This window comes from Mesocricetus auratus, unplaced genomic scaffold, assembly GCF_017639785.1.
Source record: "Mesocricetus auratus isolate SY011 unplaced genomic scaffold, BCM_Maur_2.0 Super-Scaffold_6730, whole genome shotgun sequence".
NCBI classification, from domain to species: domain Eukaryota; kingdom Metazoa; phylum Chordata; class Mammalia; order Rodentia; family Cricetidae; genus Mesocricetus; species Mesocricetus auratus.
This window is the reverse complement of record NW_024429184.1, coordinates 23,660,780-23,685,236: the sequence shown is the minus strand read 5'-3', so window position 1 is coordinate 23,685,236 and position 24,457 is coordinate 23,660,780. Positions and strand designations below refer to the sequence as shown.

The 24,457-nt window shown below is 40.3% G+C and overlaps 1 protein-coding gene across 1 annotated transcript; it reads left to right on the top strand.

The window, feature by feature from the left end:
- The first annotated feature begins 3,801 nt into the window (after positions 1 to 3,801).
- On the top strand, positions 3,802 to 23,814 carry Akirin2 (akirin 2). The gene is made up of 5 exons (XM_005080831.4): positions 3,802 to 4,131; positions 18,658 to 18,801; positions 21,567 to 21,716; positions 22,893 to 22,964; positions 23,126 to 23,814. Exons 1-5 carry the CDS (start codon positions 3,903 to 3,905, stop codon positions 23,134 to 23,136), a joined length of 606 nt encoding a protein of 201 aa, XP_005080888.1. The 5' UTR covers positions 3,802 to 3,902; the 3' UTR covers positions 23,137 to 23,814.
- The last annotated feature ends 643 nt before the right edge of the window (positions 23,815 to 24,457 follow it).

Here is a 24,457-nt window from a genome sequence, read left to right as displayed (position 1 = left end):
GGTTCAAGGCCACTGTGCTTCTTGAAACTGCAACTACTTTTGCAGTCTCTCTCTCTTTTTTTTTTTTTTTTGGTACCCAGGACTTGTATTCTTGTTGTAGCATGTGTGTTATATTTGATTCTGTTACCTGTTTCAGGTGGCAAATACAAAATATTTCTGGACTTCTAAAGTAAAGAGTAAATAGTTTCCGAATAAGGGGAAAGATGTTTGCAGATACATGTTGGACAAAAGAACGCAAAGTTTTAGATAAGTTCTTCATAAAAATCTTAGTTGGAGTTGGGTGGTGGGGCACGCCTTTAATCCCAGCACTTGGGAGGCAGAGTCAGGCAGAGATCTCTGAGTTCAAGGCCAGCCTGACCTACAGAGCGAGTTCCAGGACAGCCAAGGCAACACAGAGAAACTCTGTCTTGAAAAACCAAAACAAATTTTTTAAAAAAATCTTAGTTTGACTTCCCAGAGACTATCTGGTGGCTTAAGAGTCCCTTTGGCTAAGTAAATCACAGCTTATTTCTGTGTGTGTGTGTGTGTGTGTGTGTGTGTGTGTGTTCTTGAACATTTTTAGGGGTCAGGCAGACACTGATCTGGCTCGACAGAAAATTTTGCCTCCAGGTGGGGAGTGCACTAGGTGACTTTTGGAAATTATTGGCAGAAGCAGATGGTTCAACATATGCAGTTTTGATTTTGGGGTGGTAGGGGAAAAGTGTTACACATTCTGTAGAAATTTTATTTTTTAAATCTTTTCTCTGAGCTGGGCGTTGGTGGCCCACTCCTTTAATACCAGCACTTGGGAGGCAGAGGCAGGCGGATTTCTGTGAGTTTGAGGACCAGCCTGTTCTACAAGAGCTAGTTCCAGGACAGCCTCCAAAGCCACAGCGAAACTCTGTCTCGAAAAGAAAAAAAATATTTTCTCTGATACAATCTTTTTAGTCAGCCATATGATCAGGAGAGAAAACAAATGATTCCCATTCTACACTGTTGACTAGCTTCTGGATTAGGGTAGTAATTATTAATAGAGTTTTGACTTACATTTTCAACTTACAGATGTATTGGAACTGTCCTAGCACCTTATTTCTAATTATTTTATAATCTATTCAATCAACTAAAATAATTACCACATTCCAACAATGAAAATGAAAATTAGTCATCATATCTGTGACACAGAATACTCTATATTCCAAATGCAGAGCTCAGAAGAGGCCCCCACAACCAGAAAACCCTTGATGAAGGAGTTACAATGCCTGTTCTTCCCTAACTGCACTCATTTTCACAACGATTAGTTTTTTCTATCCTAGGCAATGCTTGCTCTGAATACAGATTTCAAGTGGCTTCTGAATTAGAATTGCTGTTCCTGATGCTACACTTATAATTAAGCAAACAGCATGAAAAGTTAGCAAACATTTCTCTACTCCTTCTTTATTTGCATATATTTTTACTATTTTTATTTGACGTTAGAAAATTGTTTGAAAATGATTTATGGTAAGAAGAGGATCTTGAGGCTCCAAATGATTAGATTTTTGTATTATCATCCATGTCTACTTTACTGACTTTAATTAAAGAATGCCTTGTCAGAATCAGATTCCAAAGACTATATCTGGAGTTGTTAGAAAGTCTAATACTGGGGTTGGAGATATGGCTTAATGGCTAAGAGCACCACCTGCTGTTACAGGGGATCCAGGTTCAATTCCCAACACCCACATGGTAGCTCAAACTGTCTGTCCATTCCCTGGGATCTGACACCCTTGTGTGTAACATAAGCAAAGAAGAAAACAAACAAACAAGAAAGGGAGGGAGGAAGGAAGGAAGGAAGAATGAATGAATGAATGAATGAAAAAGTCCAATACCAAGCAAGGATCAGGATCTTGATAAAGGCAGTGTGATTTCTGCTCAGACTTGGGAGATTATGCATCTCAGAGGATAATTGCTATACAGTGACAAAACTGTCCTACATATGACAAGCCTTTAAAACTTTCCTGTGCTCACAACCAGAGCAAGCCTGGCAGTGTAGGTCACAGGAATCTTTAATTGTACCATATATTTAGATTCATGTGACCTGATTTAACTTTTTGTGTTTGTTATTCCCTCCAGGCATTATTTATACCCCTGGCAGTTTCCCTTTCATGTCACAAAATTTTATTCCCTTACCCTCTTCCACACAACCTCAATCTGCCCCCTCATCCCTTGTTACTTCCATGTTACCTATGGTCAAATCTTATTGGAAAAAACATTCTGTCAAGCAGAGCATATAGCTTAGTGACAGTTCCTAAACGGAGTATGATGGCACATGCCTGGAATCTTCATCTTCGTTCTCAGGAGGTAGAGTCAGGAAGTTTAGAAGTTCAAGGTCATCTTTGGCAACAGAGTGAATTTGAGGACAGCCTGATACAGCAGACCTTATCACACACACACACACACACACACACACACACACACAATAAATAAAAATATTCCTCAAAAACTTATCTTTTGCTGGGCGTTGGTGGTGCTGAACAATTTGGAACAAATGGATATATTGGATTACTGTCCAAAAAAAGTATAGTGACTACATGTTGATTTCTGAGTAAACAGCAGAAATAAGTGGACATTAGACATAGTTAACATTTATAATCACTTGATAAGGTAGTCAAGTTACATTGTAGAGCTAGCATCCATAGGCAGAAGATATAAAGTATCGATATAAATTACTTCATGAATGCTGCATTTGATCCTTATTTTGGATAATTGATTAAACATATACATTTTAGAAACATTTCCTCCCTTTGCTTACAAAATGGGTTCTGCACCCTAGGCATTTGCTTGCCTTTCCCCAGACTCCGTCCCACCTTCCTAAAGCAACAAATAATTCCTGGTGTCAATGCTTCCTGCTCTGAATAAGTTTGCTCTGTGCTTCGTTCAAACGCTGCTATTTCCAGCTTTGCAGAAACAAGCAGCTAGCTGGGAAGCGCAAAGCACAGACTTCAAAGATCCTGCACTCTGACATTACTGTTGTTCTGTCTCACGGTCCCAAATTGGTGTTTTTCATTATTTCCTATCTCCTCCATGTGACAGATTTGGTTCGGGGCGCTTTTGATATCTAAAGTAATCTCTCTTCGCGCTATTAGGTTGGCTCTTTGCTATTTCCCGTTTAAGTTAGTCTCTAAGTTGCTTAGCTAGCTTTTCCTACGGGTCCGCTTCCTCTTTCCCACCGTCTCAGAGGTTCTCCTTTCTCTCTGCCTCTCTCTTCCTTACATCTTTTTCACGCTCTCACTTGTGAGGGGGTATTTAAATTTCAACCCGGAACTGGGGACCGCGCGCCTTGAATGACGGGTGTCGTAGTTTCTCTGACCGCCGGGTAACCGCCTTCCAGGCCGACCCCGGCCGTGCGCGAAAGCCCACAAATCCCAGAATGCACTCGGGCGGGCCCCGCCCCCCGCGCGCAGGCGCCCTGGAGCCGCAGGATTTGAATCGGCGGCGTTGTTATTGACGCCATATTGGGGCCGGCGGCGGGTGGCCGAGTTGCTGTGTGGAGAGGGAGCGGGTCGAGTGCACTGCCCAGCGCTCTGCGGCCGCGGCCGCCTCCCAGCTTCCTCGCGCCGCCCCCGCCGCCGCCGCCGCCCGCGCGCTCCTGCCCTCACCGGCCCGTCGGAGATCGCGTTTGGGTCGCGCCCCTGGCCGGGTCCACTTCCGAAGGGAGCCGGTCTCCGCTCGGCAGCCTCGGCGCGCTCCGCCCGAGCGCACGGCGGGGGCGGCCCGGCTTCTCGGGAGCGGCCCCGCGCCGGCGGCGCGACCCTCGCGCCTCGCCCACCTGACCTCCTGCGGCGGCTCGGCTCTCCCCGGCCCCACACCCGCCGGGCACCTCGGAGGCCCGCTTGCCCCGGTCCTCGCCGGCCCCGCCCGCCCGAGCCGGGCCTCGGCTGCCCGCCGCCATGGCGTGCGGAGCCACTCTGAAAAGGACTCTGGATTTCGACCCTCTGCTGAGCCCCGCGTCCCCGAAGCGGAGGCGGTGCGCGCCTTTGTCGGCGCCGGCGTCGGCCACCGCCTCCCCTGCGGCCGCCACCGCCGCCGCCGCCGCCTCGGCCGCGGCCGCCTCCCCGCAGAAGTATCTCCGGATGGAGCCGTCCCCCTTCGGCGACGTCTCCTCTCGCCTCACCACAGGTGGGCCTCGGCCCCGGGGCTGCCCGGCTGGGCTGCGGCGGGGCGCTGGGGTGCGGACACAAAGGGAAGGGCCCTGGGGGCGGCGGGGGCGCTGGCGGCGGGTTGGGTGGGTGCGGGCGGTGTTGGCCGGCATTGTGGGGTGGCTCATTGTGAGGAGGATCATTGGAGGGAGGGGGTGCAGGATCGCTGGAATGGTTTCCTTATGTAGCGAGCCAGCGGAAGTGATCAGACAGGATGATATGGATAAGTCTGGCGAGAGGAGGGTCACATTTCACCCGAATCTCCCGGTCTCCTGGGCTGAATCGATTGGTTGCAGCTATTAACTCACTGACTGAGTGGTTTGAGGCGAGAAGGCAGCCCCTCCTCCATTTTAGACTTGGCTGGTTTTGGTATAGAAGGGGTGGGGCTTGGAGGGGGATGGATGTCACTGGGGCGAGTTGTAGGCCTGTCATTAATCACCCACAAGAACGCCACTTTGGCTGAGTCAAGACCTGTTTCCCTAGCAGGGTCAACAACAAAGCAAATGTTCTTCCCGAGTACTGTAATGCGATCTTGCTATGCGTCTAGTCCTTAAGAAATCTTGAACTTTTAATGAAAAGGAACTTGTGCTTCAAATTGGGACTGACTAATTTATTTGTAAATGCTTCAGATAGCCCAACGAAAAAACACCCTAGCCTCGAGAGTAACGAATAAATCGAGATTCCAGTGGACTTCAGACTTGAAACATTCTGAAAGCGACTGCCGGATGTACCTTTGGGTGCTTTCGTACATTACTTGTGTACCCAGGGATTCCCCCACCACCTCCGCTCTGCACTTTGAAATCTTTGTGTGCCCCCGGCACAGTCTTAGGGCAGACTTTTGTGGACTCGAAGTGTAAATCTATTTCTTTTGTGTGTGAACACAAAGATTTGTGAGTTAGTGCCAGAGAGTGAGACAGAGATGAGTGTGTGCCCCCCTTGGTGCGATCATCCTTAAAGCTTTGATTAGCTTAATTAAATTTTTTTCTCAGTAACTCGTTTAAAAAGACAGAAACTATATATTTCTGTATTTGGTAACTTCCATAGGCAATTGACTGTATAAAGTGGGGTTTTTTTCTTAATGTCACATTTTAAATATCCATACCCAAATCCATGGTGAGACCTCAGTTACCTATTCTTGCTATTAAATATTTGATATAACTTAGGACTTTTAAGCGTTGTTTTAGGAGTTGCAGTCAGTTTTCATAGAAATGCCAAGAATTATATTTAATGGTACCTAAACTGTCCTCTCCCCTTCTGTATGTATTAAGGCATTCATGGTTAATTTGTTTAGTTCAGGTACTCAACATGTTGGTTGAGACCCCAATGGGGTTGGTATGTCAGGTGTTTACATAATGATTACCAACAGTAGCAAAATTACAGTTGTGAAGTGTCAGCGAAATAATTTGATGGTTGGGTCATCACAGCTTGAGGAGCTGCATTAAAAGGTTGCAGCATTGGGAAGGTTGAGAATCACTGGCTCAGACATTACTGAAAAAAGTGAGGAATGAATTCTTTGGGGCAGACATTTTAGTTGTCTTTAATGAAATGTTATCTGTCTCTGAGCATTGAAATGGTGCCCTAACTACTAATGAGGCCATTTCAAAATAGCTGTAACCAGCAGTAAATTTCATTGGAGGTAGTGCTAGGTTTGTGAGTTACAGTATATCCCTATGCAATTAAAAAAATCTTGGAAGACATAAAACAGCAGGGAGCTATCACACCTTCCTTTACTTAAAGGGAACTTGTTCAGAAACAGTAATGATCCCTCAAATTTGTGATGTCATTGCTGTATTTGGAGCAGTGGTTAATAAACCTGCCTCCTTGTTATCTCAACTTTCAGTTAGGTGGAGTACAATGGTAAAATGATGAGAATTATTACTAGTCTTTAAGCCAGCTGATAGAATTTGATCAGCCGGGCGTTGGTGGCGCACGCCTTTAATCCCAGCACTCGGGAGGCAGAGGCAGGCGGATCTCTGTGAGTTCGAGACCAGCCTGGACTACCAAGCGAGTTCCAGGACAGCCTCCAAAGCCACAGAGAAACCCTGTCTCGAAAAAAACCAAAAAAAAAAAAAAAAAAAAAAAAGAATTTGATCACATCCTGAAACCTAAAATGACATCCTAATTGATGTTTATAGAGTTTGCTAAATAGTAAATGGGTATGTCAATTAGCTTGAATATTAGTGTAGAAGATTTACTTGAACAATGAGGGAAGATTGCTGGAGTTTCCATTTGCTAAAATGTACACATTCACTATTTTTAATGGCACTGAAAAGGTGTGGTTGAGTCTCTTTAGTGAAGCAGTGTGTCGTTATCTTGTTCTCTTAGAAGGACGCCTCATGTTACCTCTGACAGTGCTGTTGAAGCTCCACCATGGCTCACTAGTAGCTTCAGGAACTTGGGCCCTGTTTTAAACCTGACTGCTATTTTAGGCCTTCCAAGAAGGTGATTCCAAACTTTGATTTGATGACTACACTTATTTAAGTCAATGTTTTTCAAACTGATTTGATGACTACACTTATTTAAGTCAATGTTTTTCAAACTTGCAACTTAATACTAGAGAAAAGGGCAAGTTGAAGGGTTCTTGTTTATTTTCTTAGCCTCAAAACTTGAAACTGTTACTATGTTAATTAACAGTGGCTTCCTTTCTTGCCCCCCCCTTTAAATTTATTTTTTTATTATATATACAGTCTTCTGTCTGTATGTATCCCTGCAGACCAGAAGAGGGCATCAGATCTCATTACGGATGGTTTTGAGCCACCATGTGGTTGCTGGGAATTGAACTCAGGACCTCTGGAAGACCAGCCAGTGTTCTTACCAACTGAACCATCTCTTCAGCCTTAATCTGGCCTCTTTTTATACATATCTCAAACATGGTTTTTTTTGTGTACTTACTGATTCAGAACTGTGCTTTAGGTAGGTTTGACAAACTATGGCCAAGTGTGTTTGTACTGTCTGGGAGATAAAGATTTTTTTTTTTAACATTTTAAAATGGCTGAAAAAGAATAAAAATGATTATTTCATGATATTGAGAAATCAAAGGAATTTAAATGTCAGTGCCCTGAAAAACAGTTGTTACAGTTGTGTCTGCCCTCCTTTAAAGTTTAATGTTCACTACAGGTTATCTTGGTAAGGTTGTGAAGAGAATATTTTGATTCATAATTATTGTCTGGTCTTTTACATGACCCCTCCCCCCAAAGTTTGTGCCCTCTGGTCTATTATTATAATTGAGTGATGCTTAGAATACTTCATAGTGTGTAAAAGAATAGTGAGGATGGGTGGGTTGGGGAGTGGGGGGAGGTAGGGAGAGGGAAGTATCTAAATGAATTTGGGAAAATGAGAGCATCAAATACTTATCCTGGGAAGTTGGTGGAAAAGTGACTTAATTTTTTTTTAAATTAGAGGGAGTGTGTATGTGTGTTTGTGTTTGAAATGGACTCATCACATAGCCCTGGCTTGACTGGAATTCAGTGTTCTGCCTGCTTCAGCCTCCCAAGTGCTGGGATTAAAGGGTGGGTGCTGCCCTGCCTTAAAGATTTTAAGGATGTATTTTTTCCAAGTACTTTGAGAATTTAATGCATACATATATTAAGTGTATTTTGATCAAACACATAACTTCCCAGATCCACCCCTACTTTCTTCCCTGCTTCCCATTTCATGCCCCCCCCCAATAACTTGTCAAGTCCCACTTTGTGTTGCCTATCTATACTCATGGATTTGGGGTCATCCATTGGAGCATGGCTGATTTACTGAGAGCTTAAAGAAAATTGACTGTCCATCAACAGTTAATAGGTCCCCAGCTAAGGGAGGAGTCTTGGGTATAAATGTTGACTGGCTTGATCTTATGCAGGTCTTGGACCTGTGACAACTGTTGCTGTAATTCAGTTCTGTCATGTCAAAAAGACACAGTTTCATTTTGGTCTTCCCTGACATCTGGCCCTTTGTTTTTGCTGCCTTTCCAAGATGATCCCCGAGTGTTGGTGGGAGGAGATGTAATAGGAATCCTTTGTAGCTGAGCTCTTCACTTTGAGCAGCTGTAAATTTCTGTGTAAACTGTATAGTATACAAAGAAACTTCTCTGAGGTCTGAGAGCTACATTTATCTATAGGTACAAAGATACAAATTTATAGGGCAGTTTGATACCATGTCCATTTAACAAAATAATAGTAGGCTCACTCACCCCTGGAGCCTATGAACACTCCAGCCATGGGTTGCTGACCAGATTTACAGTGTCAAGCATGTGTTTCTGGCTTGGAGCACCTGAAATCATGAGCCCAATCAGAAAGCAGGACATTTACCCCGTGACAATTCATGCCATTATTGCATTCATGGGCTCATCATGCCAAATAGATCATTTTTGTAGCTCAGAGTTGACAGCTGGGTAATGCTGTTGGATGACTTCTTTCATAGTAGCCTGCAAAACACCTTCTGTGACTGGAAGCTAGCTAACAGGAAAGAGCTTCTGGGTCAGTACTAGCTTGCTCCATGTCCTGTTACCAGAGTATATGGTGTCCTCAGCAATAGAGTCTTAATCATCAAGTTCTAGAGGGCAACTGATAGCATTGGCAGTAGCCTGTATCTAGGACACCCCCCTGACCAACAGCATTTAAGGGGCTGTCTTTATTTGGCAACCTGAATTCTTTTTTAATGTCTATATTATTGTGTAACCAAAAGATCCGTCTTGGCATTCCTAAGAAAGGAGTTTTTGCTTGTTTTTTGATTGTTTGTCTGTTTTTGTTTTTTGAGACAGGGTTTCTCTGTGTAGCAGCTCAGACTGTCCTGGAACTCCCTTTGTAGACATCAGTCTGGCTTTGAACTCACAGAGATTTGTTTGCCTCTGCCTCCCTAGTGCTGGGATTGAAAGTGTGCACCACTAAAGGAATTGTTTCAGTAAAACCAAAATATTATGCAACATTGTAAGTGACACAGTGTTTTTGTAATTGTACTATGAATCAATGGTCTGGTGAATGGCCTTCTGTAGATATTAACTTCTTTGTGAGTTGGCCAGTTAGCATTAATGTGTACATTGTTTGTAGCTTGGTTCCATTGCTGTAGTTTTGTTTTAGGAACTGAGTTGGACAAATAGTTAAATTCCATTGTAAGAACTCATTGTATTTGTTGGAAACTTGCCATTAAAAAATGGAAACTTCAGCTTGTGAATGGGAAATAGATTGTTCACTAGACATTGATACATGCCTCCAAATGGAGATACCAGCTGGCTTAAAGGAAATATAAATGGTTCTAGGCAAACAAATGTCTTTTGGAGAAGGCAGTGTCTCACTTCAGATGTCATTTTATTGAGCCAGAAGTGTCTTTTAATATTTGTGGTTATTTAGACAGCTGCTAAATTACTTCTAGTTTCCCACTATGCTTTTAATAGTGGTGTTTGTACTATGGATTATAAACCTAATATTTAGGAGTGTGTATCACCAGTTATTTCATATCCCTAAAAATTATGCATTTAAAAATCCTATTAAGTTGGAATTGGCATGTTGGCCCAGTGATAGAGTGCTTGTCTAGCAAGAATCTCCCCAAGTTTGACACCAATACTGTAAAAAAGAAAGGAAAAATCTCTTAGGGCCATTAAAGAACAGCACAAGGCATTTGTATTCATTTTAGATGCCCCCCCTTTAAGGTAGAAGAAAAAAATGAAGCCTAACTCTTGAGTATAGAAACATAAAAGATAACCATGTAGGGATGCTACTAGCCAACGTTGCCACGGAGACAGTCTTCAGCTTTGAATTACTTTGTTCTTTTGTTACTTAGGTATGTTTTCCTTACTGTTAAGATAGACCAGGAAAACGGGTAGGTAGCATCATGCTTGAAAGGTTAAAAATAAAGACATTCAGCGCTAGCAAGATGGTTCAGCCAGTGAAAGTGTTTTTGGAAGCCTGGGGCCCCTTGGATTTGATCACTGGGGTCTACACGGTGGAAAGAAAACAACTCCTAAAAGCTGTCCTTTGACCTTTATTTGTGTGCTGTGGGAAGTGTGCATTTACATGATAAATCAAAGTGCAGAGAAGATAGATAAAGTGGAAGTGTCTAGGTTTAGCTATATTTTTAGATTTATTTATTTATGAATACAACATCCTGTCTCCATGTGTGTCTGCAAGCCAGAAGAGGGCACCAGATCTCATTATAGATGGCTGTGAGCCACCATGTGGTTGCTGGGAATTGAACTCAGGACCTCTGGAAGAGCAGTCAGTGCTCTTAACCTCTGAGCCACCTCTCCAGCCCCATTTTAGCTATATTTTACTATCTGAAAAGAAACAAAAAGTACGAAATGATAGTAAGAGTAGTTTGGTTGGAGAGTTGGTTCATTAAACTAGATATATAGGGACACTGGAGATGGGTATTTTCAAGTACCTGTAACTGAATTAGTCAGGATTTTGTGATTCTTAAAGCCCTAGTGTTCAACAGAGTGCCCCCCCCCCGTACTATTGACCTTAATACTGTTCAGTACTGTTAACCCCCAGAATTTTCTCTGTGCATATGTGAAAATTTGATGAATTACTTGCCTTGGACAAGATTATTAATTTTAAGAAGGTAAAGAGAAGGGAAACACTTCAGCCTATCTGCAGATGACTGCTCTGTATGTTGATCCTAGAACTCAATTTATCTCAGCATACCTCAACCCTCAACCCTATCTGAGAGATTAATAGTCGTGTATCAATGACCAAAGACAGGTCCCTGAATGTTTTAAGTCTAGCGTGGGTCACACGAGACTGATACCAACTTTGAAAATAGCTTCAAAGTTATTGGTACCCTCTTAATTAACGTCTTACTACAAAGCTTTAAAATATTAAATTTTATTTGTTGAGTTATTCAGTTGCCATTTCCCAGGTTTCTTAGAAATGCTACAGTTGGGGAAACAATAGAATTGCAGTTTTCTCCATAATTCTTTATCAGTTCTTTTTAAACTGTTGTGTGACCCTATAGTTAAAGTGTAATTCAGTTGATTTGTAGTAACTAATTCAGTGAAAGTTTTTGTTTTGTTTTGTTTTGTTTTTTGTTTTTCGAGACAGGGTTTCTCTGTGGCTTTGGAGGCTGTCCTGGAACTCATTCTGTAGACCAGGCTGGCCTCGAACTCACAGAGATCCGCCTGCCTCTGCCTCCCAAGTGCTGGGATTAAAGGCGTGTGCCACCAGCTCTGGCTGAGTAACTTCCTTTTTAAAAAATTTATATGTATGAGTGTTTATTAATGTGCATCACAGGCATGGCAATGCCCCCAAGTTAGAAGAGAGAGAGTGACAGATCACCTAGAACTGGAGTTAGGGATGGTTGTGAGCCATCATGTAGGTGCTAGGAATGGAACCTTAGTCCTGCAAGAGCCATTTCTCCAGCACCAAGGTTTTTTTGTTTGTTTTTGTTTTTGTTTTTGGAGATGGTTTCTCTGTGGCTCTGGAGGCTGTCCTGGAACTAGCTCTTGTGAACCAGGCTGGCCTTGAACTCACAGAAATCTGCCTGCCTCTGCCTCCCTAGTGCTGGGATTAAAGGTTTGCACCACCACCGCTAGGCCTCAAGGTGTTACTTCTTAATGTTTCCTCATATTCCTCCTGGATGATAAATATGCACCGGCAGCATTACAATTTTTTTTAAGATTTATTTGTTCTGTCTGCAGGTCAGAAGAGGGCACCAGATCTCATTACAGATGGTTGTGAGCCACCGTGTGGTTAATAGGAATTGAACTCAAACCCTGGAAGAGCAGACAGTGCTCTTAACCACTGAGCCATCTCTCCAGCCCACATATTTTAAAAAAAAGTCTTATTCACCATTATCGGAGATTTGCTTACTCTACGGAAATTATATGTTCACTGACTTTTTAGTATTCATTTTTGTTGCTACTTTAACATCTAAAGAAAATAAGAATGAAGATAGATTAGGGATGAGCTTAGGAGAGCTGTTTTCTTTTTTTGTCATTCATCATTCACTGAAACATTTATGTTCATCCATCCATCCATCGATGCAGGGTCTCTTTACATAGCTCTGACTGCCCTGGGACTCATTATGTAGACCTGACTGCCACTGCCTTTGTCTCCAGAGTGCTGGTTTATTAAAGCCACACCACAGTGCTTTTTTTTTTTTTTTAATGAGATAGTGCTGAGTGTGGTGGCACTTAGGAAGCTGAGGCAGGAGGATAACTTGAATAGTTTGAGGCCAGCATAAGATGCATATTGAGACTTTGCTTCAAAAATTAAGAGTATTGTGAGCATTGGTAAACTGCCTTAGCAATTGAATAAAATATAGAATTTTCCAACTGTTATTGTCCCTGTCCCTAAGAGACTACCCAGTGCTGAAATGTAATTACCTGGAAGAACTTTTCTAAATGATATAATTGGAAGTATAGATAATAGTTGCTATTCCAAGACAGGATAACCTGATGTTGACTGTACCAGTCTTCAGTGACTTAGTATTGAAATAGTGCATTATTGGAGACTAGCATTGTGGTGTGGTTTATATAGTAATCCCTTATTTAAACAGCAATCAATACTCCCTTGAATATAGAAGCCTATCTTACCAGGAGGTGGTTTAGAGACTCAGGAGCCATCTCTTATGTGAATTTCTGATCACAGCATGAGATTTCTTACAATTTGTTGTTTTGCATATAGTCAGTGGTTGTTGTTTCAAGGTAGATGGAATTATTCTTCATTTTAAATATCAGCATTCTGATTTTAAGCATTAGCTTTCTTTATTGTGATTTATTTAGGTGTTTGTGGTACTTGTGGAATATTGGCTTGATATAGCAATACAGCACAGAAGAGTGGTAGATTTTAATTAACTCTGTGGGCCTCAGGCTCAGATCTGTGTTGACTGTGACATTTCAGAAGGAAGACACTGGAACATTAAGTCATTTATATAAATGTGTACTTGATAGTTCCTGCCTCTAGGGTTGTGTGGACTAAAAGCATTTCCACTTTAGTGTTGGGTACAGAACAGAATTGAATGGGACTTTTAAAATTTGTCTAGCAATTGTGCCTTTCAATAAATAATCTTGCCTTTCTACAGAAAAAAAACGAGGTCAGAACTGGCAGTTTCTTTAGTTTCCTAGTACTAACATTACCAACTTTGTCCCAGTCTCATTTTTTTTTTAATAAATATCCCTGTGGATTAAATGAGTTAATAAAAGTCAAGGAAGAATTCTCTTCCAAAAGGACCTTGTCCTCCTAACTACCCCCACGCACAGACCTTTCAACTGCATCTTTGCTTTGACTTTGCTGTTTTCAGGTTCGGTTGAAATCTTGTTTTCTTCTAGGTTCTGCTCCAAAAGTAGCTTGGAAGAGCTTTTAGATACCCATTTCCATGCTTAATTAAGTTTTCTCTACTTTTGGCTCTTTCTGTATTCATCTAGCATTATATATAGGATTTTCTTCTTTCTTTTTTTTTCTCGAGACAGGGTTTCTCTTTGAAACAGTCCTGACTGCCCTGGATCTCACTCTGTAGACCAGGCTGGTCTAGAACTTGAGAACCACCTGCCTCTGCCTCCCAAGTGCTGGGAATAAAGGTGTGTGCCAGCATTGCCTGGCAAATATAGGGTTTCAGTCATGGCCACCTCACTTAATAGCTCCCCAAGTAGTTCCATGACCTCAATTTCTATTTACAGATGACTCACTAATTTGTATCTTTAATCTGACCATTTCTCTTGACGGGGACTTGGGCCTTTTATTGTTAGATCTTCCCCATGGTTACCCCACTAATAGGAGCCAGGATTTTTGTGAAATCTCCTTATTTTTTTCCTGTGGGTATGGTAAGTGTACATATGTATACACGTTTGCATATGTCTTAGCTGAGGTTCAAGATTGACTTCTGGAATTTGCCTCAATCACTGTTAATCTTAGTTATTGATACAGGATCTCTCAGTTGAATCCAGATCTAGCCATCTTGCTCCTGTGTTGTCTTCACCTTATGAGGTGGAATTCCAAGAGGGCCACTCCATTGTCTTCGTCCCCCTTTCCCCCAGCTCAAAATCTGTTGGCTTTTAAATCTCATGGATTACTCCGTAGATTTCAATCAATATTTTCTTGTGGAGAGTTAGTCTTAATTCTTCTTTTATAGTAGCCACTATAGAAAAATGTATTTGTTTACCATCAGTCACATGATGATTACCTTAGAGATCAGAGAGACAGTTTTTCAGATGTTGAACACACACTCATTTGTTTTTTAAAAAGAAGACACAGGGCTGGAGAGATCATCAGTTAAGAGTTTTTATTGCTCTTGCAGAGAACTTGAGTTCTGTTCCCAGCAACCATTGTATTCAGCTTACAACTGCCTGTAATTCCAGCTCCAGGGGCATCTCTGGGTACCCACACATGTATGCACAGACAGACACATATAAACATTTAAAAAAAAATAATAAAGAAGGTACTAGAGTCAAATAGGATGTTTAGTGTGTGAAACATCACTGAGCAAATGTTGACACCATTTTTCTGTGTAGCTTATTTGCGAGGAAGAGTGCTTGAGCACATGAATAGGAAATGGATTTGTATTTCAACTTTAATTATGCTGCCCTCTAAAAAATCTTGTCCCCTCTGTCTTTGCAAGCCAAATTAGATTCTAAGTTTACATTAGATAACATTTCTATCATCTATGCGAGGAAGAAAAGCTGTAACCACTGCAAGGTCAAATTCTGTTATTTTACTGGTAGGCCAATGATAACGATACTTCAGCAGCTTATTATAAAAACCCTTTTAGTAACTTAAATTATTTTACCTTTATGGCTGTGGTGAGTTGGAATGTGAGCTGGACCCCTTGCTTCTAGACTAGAGGGAACGATGTGTTCTGTAGTGCACACCTTGGGTTTTGATTGGTTCAGTTTCCCCTTTGTCTCTCCTACTTAATGCTGTTGCTGTTTTTGCTTTGTTTTAAAGTTTAAGAGTTCCCCACAGTTTTCTAGCTATTTGAGAAGATACTTACAATAGAGGCACACAACAAAAAGCAATCAGATTAACGCATCCCTGTTGATGTCATATGAATGAGAATTTAGTAGCAAGAGAATCCACCTGCTAATTGAGGTTTTGGGGGGTTATGAATCCCAGTTAGTTATTTTTCAGACAGGGTTTCATTACATAACACTGAATGGTGAGGACTCGCTATGTAGATCAGCCAGGCTGGCCTTACATGTTCTTCTTAATGGCGAAATTAAGAAATGTTTTAATTTTTAAATTGATGATCCTGGAAAAATAACTGCTATACAAAGATGGGTCTCTATATCAGTACCCATTTGTGTATATTTGAAATTATAGAAACATGACACTGTCTATAAAATTCAAAATTGTATGTTATTTTATTTGTAAGTTTCTTAATGTTCAGTCTTAATGGTTACTACAGATTTTCTGTACTTGTGAACAGATTTTGTCATTTGTGTTCCTTTCTATAAATCATAAACTTTTCAAGATTCCTTTGTTTACTCATTCTTTGTCTAGTTGTACGTTCGCTTTAATTTTTCAGATACTCCATAGAGAATTAAATGACATAGTGGCTGGCAAATGGCTAAATGTGTGAGCGCACTTGCTGTCAAGTCTGGGGAACTGAATTTGATGATCCTGTAGTGGAAGGAGAGTGTCTTCCCAAATTGTCCTCAGACCCCAATATGTGTATGGTGGTTTACACAGATGTATATAAATTCACACAATATTTTCTTTTTAAAGAAAGAAATAGTATACACCATATTAAAGAGTCTCATACACAAAACTTTTGAAAACTATTCATGGAACCTTAGCTTTTGATCTAGTAATGCGTTAAGGAAATTTGAAACTTTAATGGATTGGGTACATCTTAGACTTTTAGAGCTTACAGACCCTGGAAATACATTGACATTCCTGGCTCTCAATTTGGGATTCTCCCTATTGTTATTTTTACTTGCTATCCACTTGTCCCTCCCCTCTAATATGTCATCTTGAGTCAGGATCTCTCACTGAACTGAAAGCTCATCCCAGCTAGGCTGGATGGCCAGTGAAACTGGGTCTTCCTGCCTCCGTCCCCAGGGCTGGGTTTCCAGGCACATGCTTTTTTAGCTGGATGCTAGGAACTAACTCATTTCATACATCAGGGCAAGTGCTCTTAGCACTGATCCACCCAGCCCCTTAGTTCTTTTTGTAAACTCCTGTGCCTTGTTCTCTTTATTTGTGATCTTGTTCGTTGTGCCTAGGATTTGAATAATCAGTAAAAAGGTTTCTGTTTACCTTTACTTAGCTTGCTTACTTTTCCAAAAGGGCCGAGTGGTAGTGGCACACACCTTTAATCCCAGTACTTGGGAGGTAGAGAGGTAGGCAGATCTCTGAGTTCAAGGCCAGCCTGGTCTACAGAGTGAGTTCCAGGTAAGCCAAGACTACACAGAAAAACCCAAGAGGATATTGCTGGTTTACCGATAAACTTAGCTATAAGGAAGCAACATTTATTATCGCTTAGTGATATCTACTAAATTTTAGAATGTAAATGCCTAGAGTTAGATTTTGCTGGGGCTTTCACTTTTGTTTTTAAAGGTAAAAGAGTAATACAGGGTTTAAAGTTTACACAGAGGGGCATAACTCACTGGGATACAACTAGTTAGGAATATAATCATGTTTTGCATGCACTAAAGGAACCCCCCCACAAATGAAGCTTTGACCTTTTATTTTTATGTATTTTGTGTTAATACAATGTTGATATTACATGTTCTTAGAGAAAATATGTAACTATGTTTGTTTAATAAAGAAATGACTGGATAGAAGTGTCTTCAGAATGAGTAGGTAAGTATTTTACTGATATATAGGAGGACTTTAGTACAACTTTATTACTTTATAGGTGCAGTAGGAGCTTGAGTCAGATATCTGGATAGAAGTAATGTACATACATGGTAGACTAATGCGGGAAAATTTGGAGTTCCAGGACAACCATTTGTAATGAAATCTGGTGCTCTCTTCTGACCTGCAGACATACATGCAGGCAGAACACTGTACATAATAATTAAATCTTTTTTAAAAAATAAAATGTTTAAAGTTAGAGGGAAGGGCTGGAGAAATGACTCAGTGTTAAGAGTACCTGCTACTCTTGCAGGGGACCTGGATTCTATTCCCAGCAAGCACAGCTGTTCTTAACACCAGTTCTGAGAGATCAAATGCCCTCTTCTGGCCTCCACTGGCACTGCATGCATATGTTAAGCACATGCAGGCAAAAGACTCAATGATCCTTTGTTTTAAATTCTCAGTATTTTCTTAGGCAAAGAAAAGAGTACTGAAGATTAAAATGGAAGGCACCAGTATTAAATATTGAACAGGATTGTTACTGTGTATAAGTCTTGAATATAGAAGTTAATGCATCACTTCCTGCATCTTTTTATTGCCTGTTTGTTTCTACCTTTCATTTTGCTTACTTTTGCTTTCAGTTAGGATGAATAAACTTCTTGGGATTTAGTTTCACACAGAACTAAAGGGGTTAGTGAGAAAGTGTGGAGGTGGGTGATGGGAAGTAGAAACCTCAGGTAGACATTTTCGATTAGATCAAATGGTCCCTATTTGTAATTAGAAATCTTGGTATAGTGAATCGTATTGGCTCAAAAATGATAAGCTGGATATAATTTTAACTGTTTCAGTGGCTGTGTTCAAGATAATTGCATTATAGTACAGTGGTTCTTATGTATTGAAAAGATTCCATGTTGTACCATAATTATTTCTCATGGGCTTTTCTCCCCATGATTCATAATTCTTTGTTAATGCTGGAATAGTTTCAGGTTTCATTGTACTTCATATTAATGACAGGGACAGTTTTATGCATAGTGAAATTTTAATTGCCTTATACTTTGCCATTTTAGATCTGTGGTCACTTTTCACTGGCATAAGCTTGAATTACAGAGTCTCCCTTCTAATTATTGGAAATGCCTGTTATACACACACACACACACACACACACACACACACACACACACACACACACACATATGCGCTCTGAGTAAAATGTGTTTTAGTCAGACTACCTGACCACTGTCTTGAGTAAAAAGCTTAAGTTTAGCTTTTACTAGTTAGTGCTCAACAGGATTTGATGTTGTTGAATTGCTAGATTGCAGGTGGTATGTATATGCTTTTTGCTATTTTTTTTTTAAGATTTCATTTTATGGGGGCCGGAGAGATGGCTCAGTGGTTAAGAAGAACACTGGCTGTTCTTCCAGAGAGCCTGGGTTCAGTTCCTAGCACCCATATGGCAGCTCACAATTAATTGCTTATAACGCCAGTTCCAGGAGATCTGACACTTTCACACAGACATACATGCAGGCAAAATACCAATGTACATAAAAGTAAAAATAATAGATCATTAAAAAAATTCATTTTATGTGTATATATGTGTCTGGGGGCATTTGCCACAAATATGTGCCTGAAGAGGCCAGAAGAGGGTTGGATATACTATACTATACTGCTTCTGAAAAAGGGCTGGTTAATTGAGCTTAAAGAAATTCCTGGGGGCGGGGGCAGGATGTTTCAAATTGTATATGTGTGTGAAAATTTCAATCTTTCCAAGTATTTACTTCTTTTGCTTTCAGAACAAATTCTGTACAACATAAAACAGGAGTATAAGCGTATGCAGAAGAGAAGACATTTAGAAGCTGGTTTTCAGCAGACAGACCCAGGTTGTAGTTCTGAGTCACAGTCACATGCATTTCTCATCAGTGGACCAGCGTCACCAGGTAATAAAAAACTTTCAGTGAAAGATGTTATGTGAGAAATGATGGGGAAGTATAATGATGTAATATATATACTATTTTGATTAACAAAATTATGCTATTTATAGTATAAGAAATAATCAGCACCTGGATTTCCATCAACCAACAGCCACTTTTATATAGCAACCCTAAAGCGGGCACTGCATAAGTATAACTTGTACTTCCATTAAAAAGTCACCAGTGTGTTTGTTACTGTATGCTTTAAAAACACCCAGTTTTATTTATTTTTATACTTTTGTCTGCATGTATGTACTTCTACCACTTGTATGACTGGTGCTCACAGAGGCCAGAAGGGGGTCAGAACTCTGAAAGATAATGAAATGAGCCCTCTGTCATGTAGGGCCTGGGACCCAAACCCAGGTCCTCTGCAGAAAAACAGAACCTGTAACTATGGAGCTCTTTCCAGTCCCACTATATGCTTTGTTAGATAATGGTGTCTGAACACTGCCATTTTAGATTATTGATCTGTCAGTTATATTAAAAAATTCTTCTGTATGGAGAGATATCTTGCTCAGCCTAGACACAGGGGTGTAGGGTTGGGGAGATGCCTTGGCCGTGACTCAACAAGATGATGGGACAGACTTAGTAGACTTCCTAGGGGAGGCCTTACTCTCTCCATGGAGCAGATGGGAGGTGGGGTGAGTGGGGAGAGCAGGAGGAGAGGAACTGGGATTGGAATGTAAAAATAAATTTAAAACATGACTTAAAAATTCTTCTGATAGCTTTATACAAATGTCCGTCCATGTAGTCGTTGTTACATTGGGCATCAGTTTTTTTTTTTTAAACCCATATTTGCCCTTTGGAAGAAATGGGGGGGGGGTTGGTGTGTGTGTGTGTTAACCTTTTTTACTATAGGAAAGGGCTGACTGGAGTGAACAGGATACTGAAGTTACATAGCTGAAAAAGAGCCATCTTAGTAAATGCCCTGCCAGGTAGCACTTTCTTCTCCTTAGTAGAGGTAAGAAAACCTGGCAGAATTCAGAGCAAAACACAAACACAAAAAAGATGTAATCAAACAAAATTTGATAGGGAGATTCTTCAGCAGTAAATATTGGAGAGTTGCCAATAGGGTTCTCTTCAAGTTTTTCTACTGTCAGTTTTAATTCTTAGAATTAAGTTTTGGGATTTCAATGTAAGGTAAACTAGCCTTGGTATTTGTGGTCTAAATCTAGTATACTTTATTCTGATGAGACAGATCTAAGAAGTCTAACTAGGATGAGTCAGTGTAGGCAGATAAAGGCACCTCAGCAAGATGAGGAAACAGCTGGTAATATAGGTGAGAGCTTGCCTGTGTATGCAGCACTTCAGCAGAGATGTAGTGGGTAGCTGTCATAATTGTGAGTTACCAGCCAGATTATCACAAATGATCTTTAGGCCAAGAGCAGTTTTAGGAGATCAAAGTACTTTAAATGATTCTTAAAGAGGATGAGTGTCTAAGGAAATCTTTTTCTATGCCATATCTCATTATTAGATATTATCAGTGGTTGTTACATTAATAATCTTTCAGAACTTGGAGCCATAAAATATACATGGTTTTCTCCCTCTACAGACTATCCTAGCAGATGTTACTATAATGAAAAACTGTAATGAAAAAAGTACACAATTCAAAAAATAATCATGATCAGAGCTCCCTCCTTTGAGAAGTCACAGAAACGAACATTTCTGAATCTTTGTTCATGAGTCAACTTGTACAGATATATTGGTATACTATTTGTAAAGTTCAGCAATTAGTATAAAAGAATTTTCTCATTACAAAAACACGGAAGGAATATTTTTGCTAATTTGATGTTGACAAACACTGCTGTTGCAGTTACATTTGGATAAAATTGCTTTAGTTTTAATAACTCTGGTTCTGTTTTGACTGATTTTATGTGAATTAAATTAATGAAGGGGATTATGGTCACCATTCAAAACTTAGTGTCAAATGTATTTTTTTAAGCATCTATACTCCAGAATTTTCCCTACAGCAACTCCCCCCACAGTGTTTCTTTGTATTGTTTTGGAGGCTATCCTGGAACTGGCCTCGAACTCACAGAGATGTATCTGCCTCCCGAGTGCTGGGATTAAAGGTGTGCGCCACCAACGCCCAGCTACAGCAACTCAAAACGGGGTGGGGGCGCGAGGAGGATCCGGGCTGTAATTCTGTACAGTGGTAGGCTGGTTTGATGCCTATCACTACACAAACACACCAATATCACCAATATATGTTTATACACATATAGGCTTGTATGTGTGTATAAAGGTATTTTTTTAAGAGCAGTAATTCTCTATTTTTCTTTTTAAGACATGATTCTTTTTAAATAGGAAACTTAAAGAGTTTGGAAAACGAGTAATAGTGAAGTGGTGGTATAATCTGATTGTGAGACCGTATGGCCTTAAAATATAAGCAATTAACAATAAAATAAGTGTCTTTATAGTGTTATTCTAGTATTAAAGTAAAGCTTTAAGCCAGTTATATTTCTTTTATAGCAAATTTTGTAAATTAGCCACTGAATGTTCTAAGCAGTGGGATGGAGAGTGAAAGTTTTGTATTGGGCTCCATCGTTGCAATGATGTTTTGAGGTTTTCTCCATTCATCCTTAGGCTTTTCCTTTGAATGACATATCTTTTTCTAGAGTCATTAACTGATAGAGTCTAAGTGACATGGGTCAGTCTAAATGAAATCTTCATTGAGGAGGTATTCTGTTATGGTTCTAAATCGGATGCTGTTTTATTCATGTTGTACATAGGTACTTCATCTGCAACATCCTCACCATTAAAAAAAGAACAGCCCTTATTTACTCTAAGGCAGGTTGGGATGATCTGTGAACGTTTGTTGAAAGAACGAGAAGAGAAAGTTCGAGAAGAATATGAAGAAATACTGAACACAAAACTTGCAGGTAAAAAAAATAGTCTTGCAGGTAATAAATGACTTTATTTTAGAATACCCCAGTGTTTTACTCTATTGCCGGGAAGAGACATAATGCCCAGGGCAACTCTTATGAAAGTATTTAATTGGGGGATTGCTCAGTTTTAGAGATTAGTTCATTGTGGCAGCATGCAGAGAGGTCTTGAGCAACAACTGAGAACTACAGCCTGATTCCTGGGAAGAGAAAGTCCAAGTTATGAAACTTCAAGGCCCATAGCAGGCTTTGTTTTGGATCAGCTCCTAAGTCATGACACAGAGACTTATTAGTTATGAATGATCAGCTTTATCCTATGGTTGTCCCGCTAGCTCATTGATATAACTTAAATTAACCTGTTTCTCTCCCTCTTTGTTATGTCTTGGGCTTTTCACCTTTCATTCTGTTTGTTCCATTCCATGGCTGACTGGCAGCTGCCTAACTGGGACTCTCTCCTTCATCCTCCTCTCCCTCCTCCTGAGCCTAGATGCCTCCTCTTATTATTCTCCAGCCCCTCTCATCTCTCTACTGCTTAGCTATTGGCCATTCAGCTTTTTATTTGACCAGTCTGGTGCCTTGGGTAGGCAAGGGAAAACATGTCTTTACGTAATTAAAAAAAAATGCAGCATAAACAAATGTAACACATCTTTCCCTAGTTAAACAAATAGTCTATGTCAACACCCACCCCCAGTGATGCACACCAACAAGTCTACACCTCCTAATCCTAATTCTTTCAGAGTTGCACTCCTTGGCGACTCAGCATTGAAATATATGAACCTATGAGGTCCATTCTTATTCAAATGGCCACATCAAGAAACTCGTGAATTATTCCCACCTTATTTTTACATTGGTGAAATTATTTTTTCTATACATTGATACAGTGTTGCCCATGAACCAGAACATTTCAGCAAAAAAACAAAAAACAAACAAACAAAAAAACCATACCTCACCTTATTGGTCCCAGAAAAGAAATAGTCATATAGATCAGCTACAATATTAGTAAATTCAAATTTTTATGTTGTATTCTGTGAAAACAATCATCTGAGCGGTTGACAATTACTACCGAGGTTATGGAAAGGATGAAGGTGTTGGGGTGCTTTTATGTGGCTGTATATTTTCAGGTACATTATATATCTTGCAAGTCATGTAATTGATGCATACCTTTATTTGTAGAACAATATGATGCATTTGTGAAGTTTACGCATGATCAGATAATGCGGCGATATGGAGAACAGCCTGCTAGTTGTAAGTATTTGACCTTTGACCTACAAACTGAAGTGACCGTGTTTTCATATTTTAAAAGTTGATAAAAGGTTTTGATTCCTTTAAATATCTAGGGGTAATGCTAGGAATGCATTATCTAATTTTGCCCCGTTCTTTGCACTAATACTCCTTTTTTCCTCCAGATGTTTCATGAATCACCCCTTTGCGTTTGTGAGCTGCCTTGTTCCTTGTTGAGTTGTTGCAGAAGGTCCCAACTATGACACGCAGCAATGCCAGTACCCATCTGTGAATACAGGTTATTTCAAGCTTTCGTCAGTGGCAACCACTCTTAGGCAGCAGCAATTGGTTTTGGAAATTTCCGTGATGTCATTACCACCTGGACCTTTGCTACTTGTGTTAATATCAGTGGCCTCGTTTTGCTGTATCATTACAATTTGGCTTCTTTATATTAATGTTTGAAAGGGATTAAAGTTGGCATTCTAGAACATGCCCTTCACTGGTTATGTAAATAAAACTGTAGAATGACACGTCAGATGAAGTTAGTGTGATTTTAATTGTGCACTACAACCAAGCTGTAACCAGTTATTAATAATTTAGAATGTAATCCCAGGACAATTAAGCAGTTAGTCGACAGTACTTCTGTGAAATAGTGGAGGAGGAGGGCATTTCTGTATTTCAGGACTTTTCTTGGGGTTTCAGAATGGGTTTATATGATTTCCTTTATTATTATTTTTTTGGTAGTTTTATTTATTCTATCAGTCTTTTTAACAAATGTTTATTGCTGCATCCCACCCCCCTCCCCCAGTGTATCATTGTTTTACTGCCCTTGTAGCACTGGAGTTTAGTTGGAAAAATAAAACATTTACTTCTATTCTGCTTGTTCTCGAATTGTACACATGGGTAGTATTTGAATAAAGTTTTGAACATAAGTATTTTCAATAAAGTTAGATTTCTGGTAAGGTTCACCTTTTACTAAATGCTGTTTCCCAAAATTAAGTTCTGATTCAAAATTGTATGACAACATGTTACGTAACAAGCTCTCAAACGGGTATAGAAGTTTTACCTTTTGATTCCAGTTTTAATGTTGTTGAATGATTTGATAATGAAAGCATGGTTGCTCTAGTGGATATAAAATACCCCAGCCAAAAGCAGTTTAGGGTAGAAAATATCTTTTAGCTCAATCCGCAGTCCCAGTCCACCAGAGTGGGAAAGTCAAACAACAGGACAATGCATCCACTGGTAAGAGCAGACAGCAATGAATGCACGCATAGTAGTCGGTTAGACTTCTCTTACACAGTGCCATTCACTTTCAGGTTGGTGCTTCCTAATCAGTTATCAGCCACCCACAGATGCCCACAGGCCTTGTTGAGACTATGTGGTCTTGACAAAATCAGCATGATAGGGGCTAAAGAGAGGCTCAGCAGTTAAGAACACTTGTTGCTCTTGTATAAGACCCAAGTTCGGTTCATAGCACCCACATAGCAGCTCACTAACTGATTCCTCTTGTGAACTCA

What these genes read in the sequence shown, in the direction of transcription:
- Akirin2 (XM_005080831.4), top strand. Translation starts at nt 3,903, where the DNA reads ATGGCGTGCGGAGCCACTCTGAAAAGGACTCTGGATTTCGACCCTCTG. An exon ending in CAGTGGACCAGCGTCACCAG is followed by an intron (nt 18,802 to 21,566) that starts GTAATAAAAAAC and finishes TGTTGTACATAG; the next exon opens with GTACTTCATCTGCAACATCC. An exon ending in ACTGAACACAAAACTTGCAG is followed by an intron (nt 21,717 to 22,892) that starts GTAAAAAAAATA and finishes CTTTATTTGTAG; the next exon opens with AACAATATGATGCATTTGTG.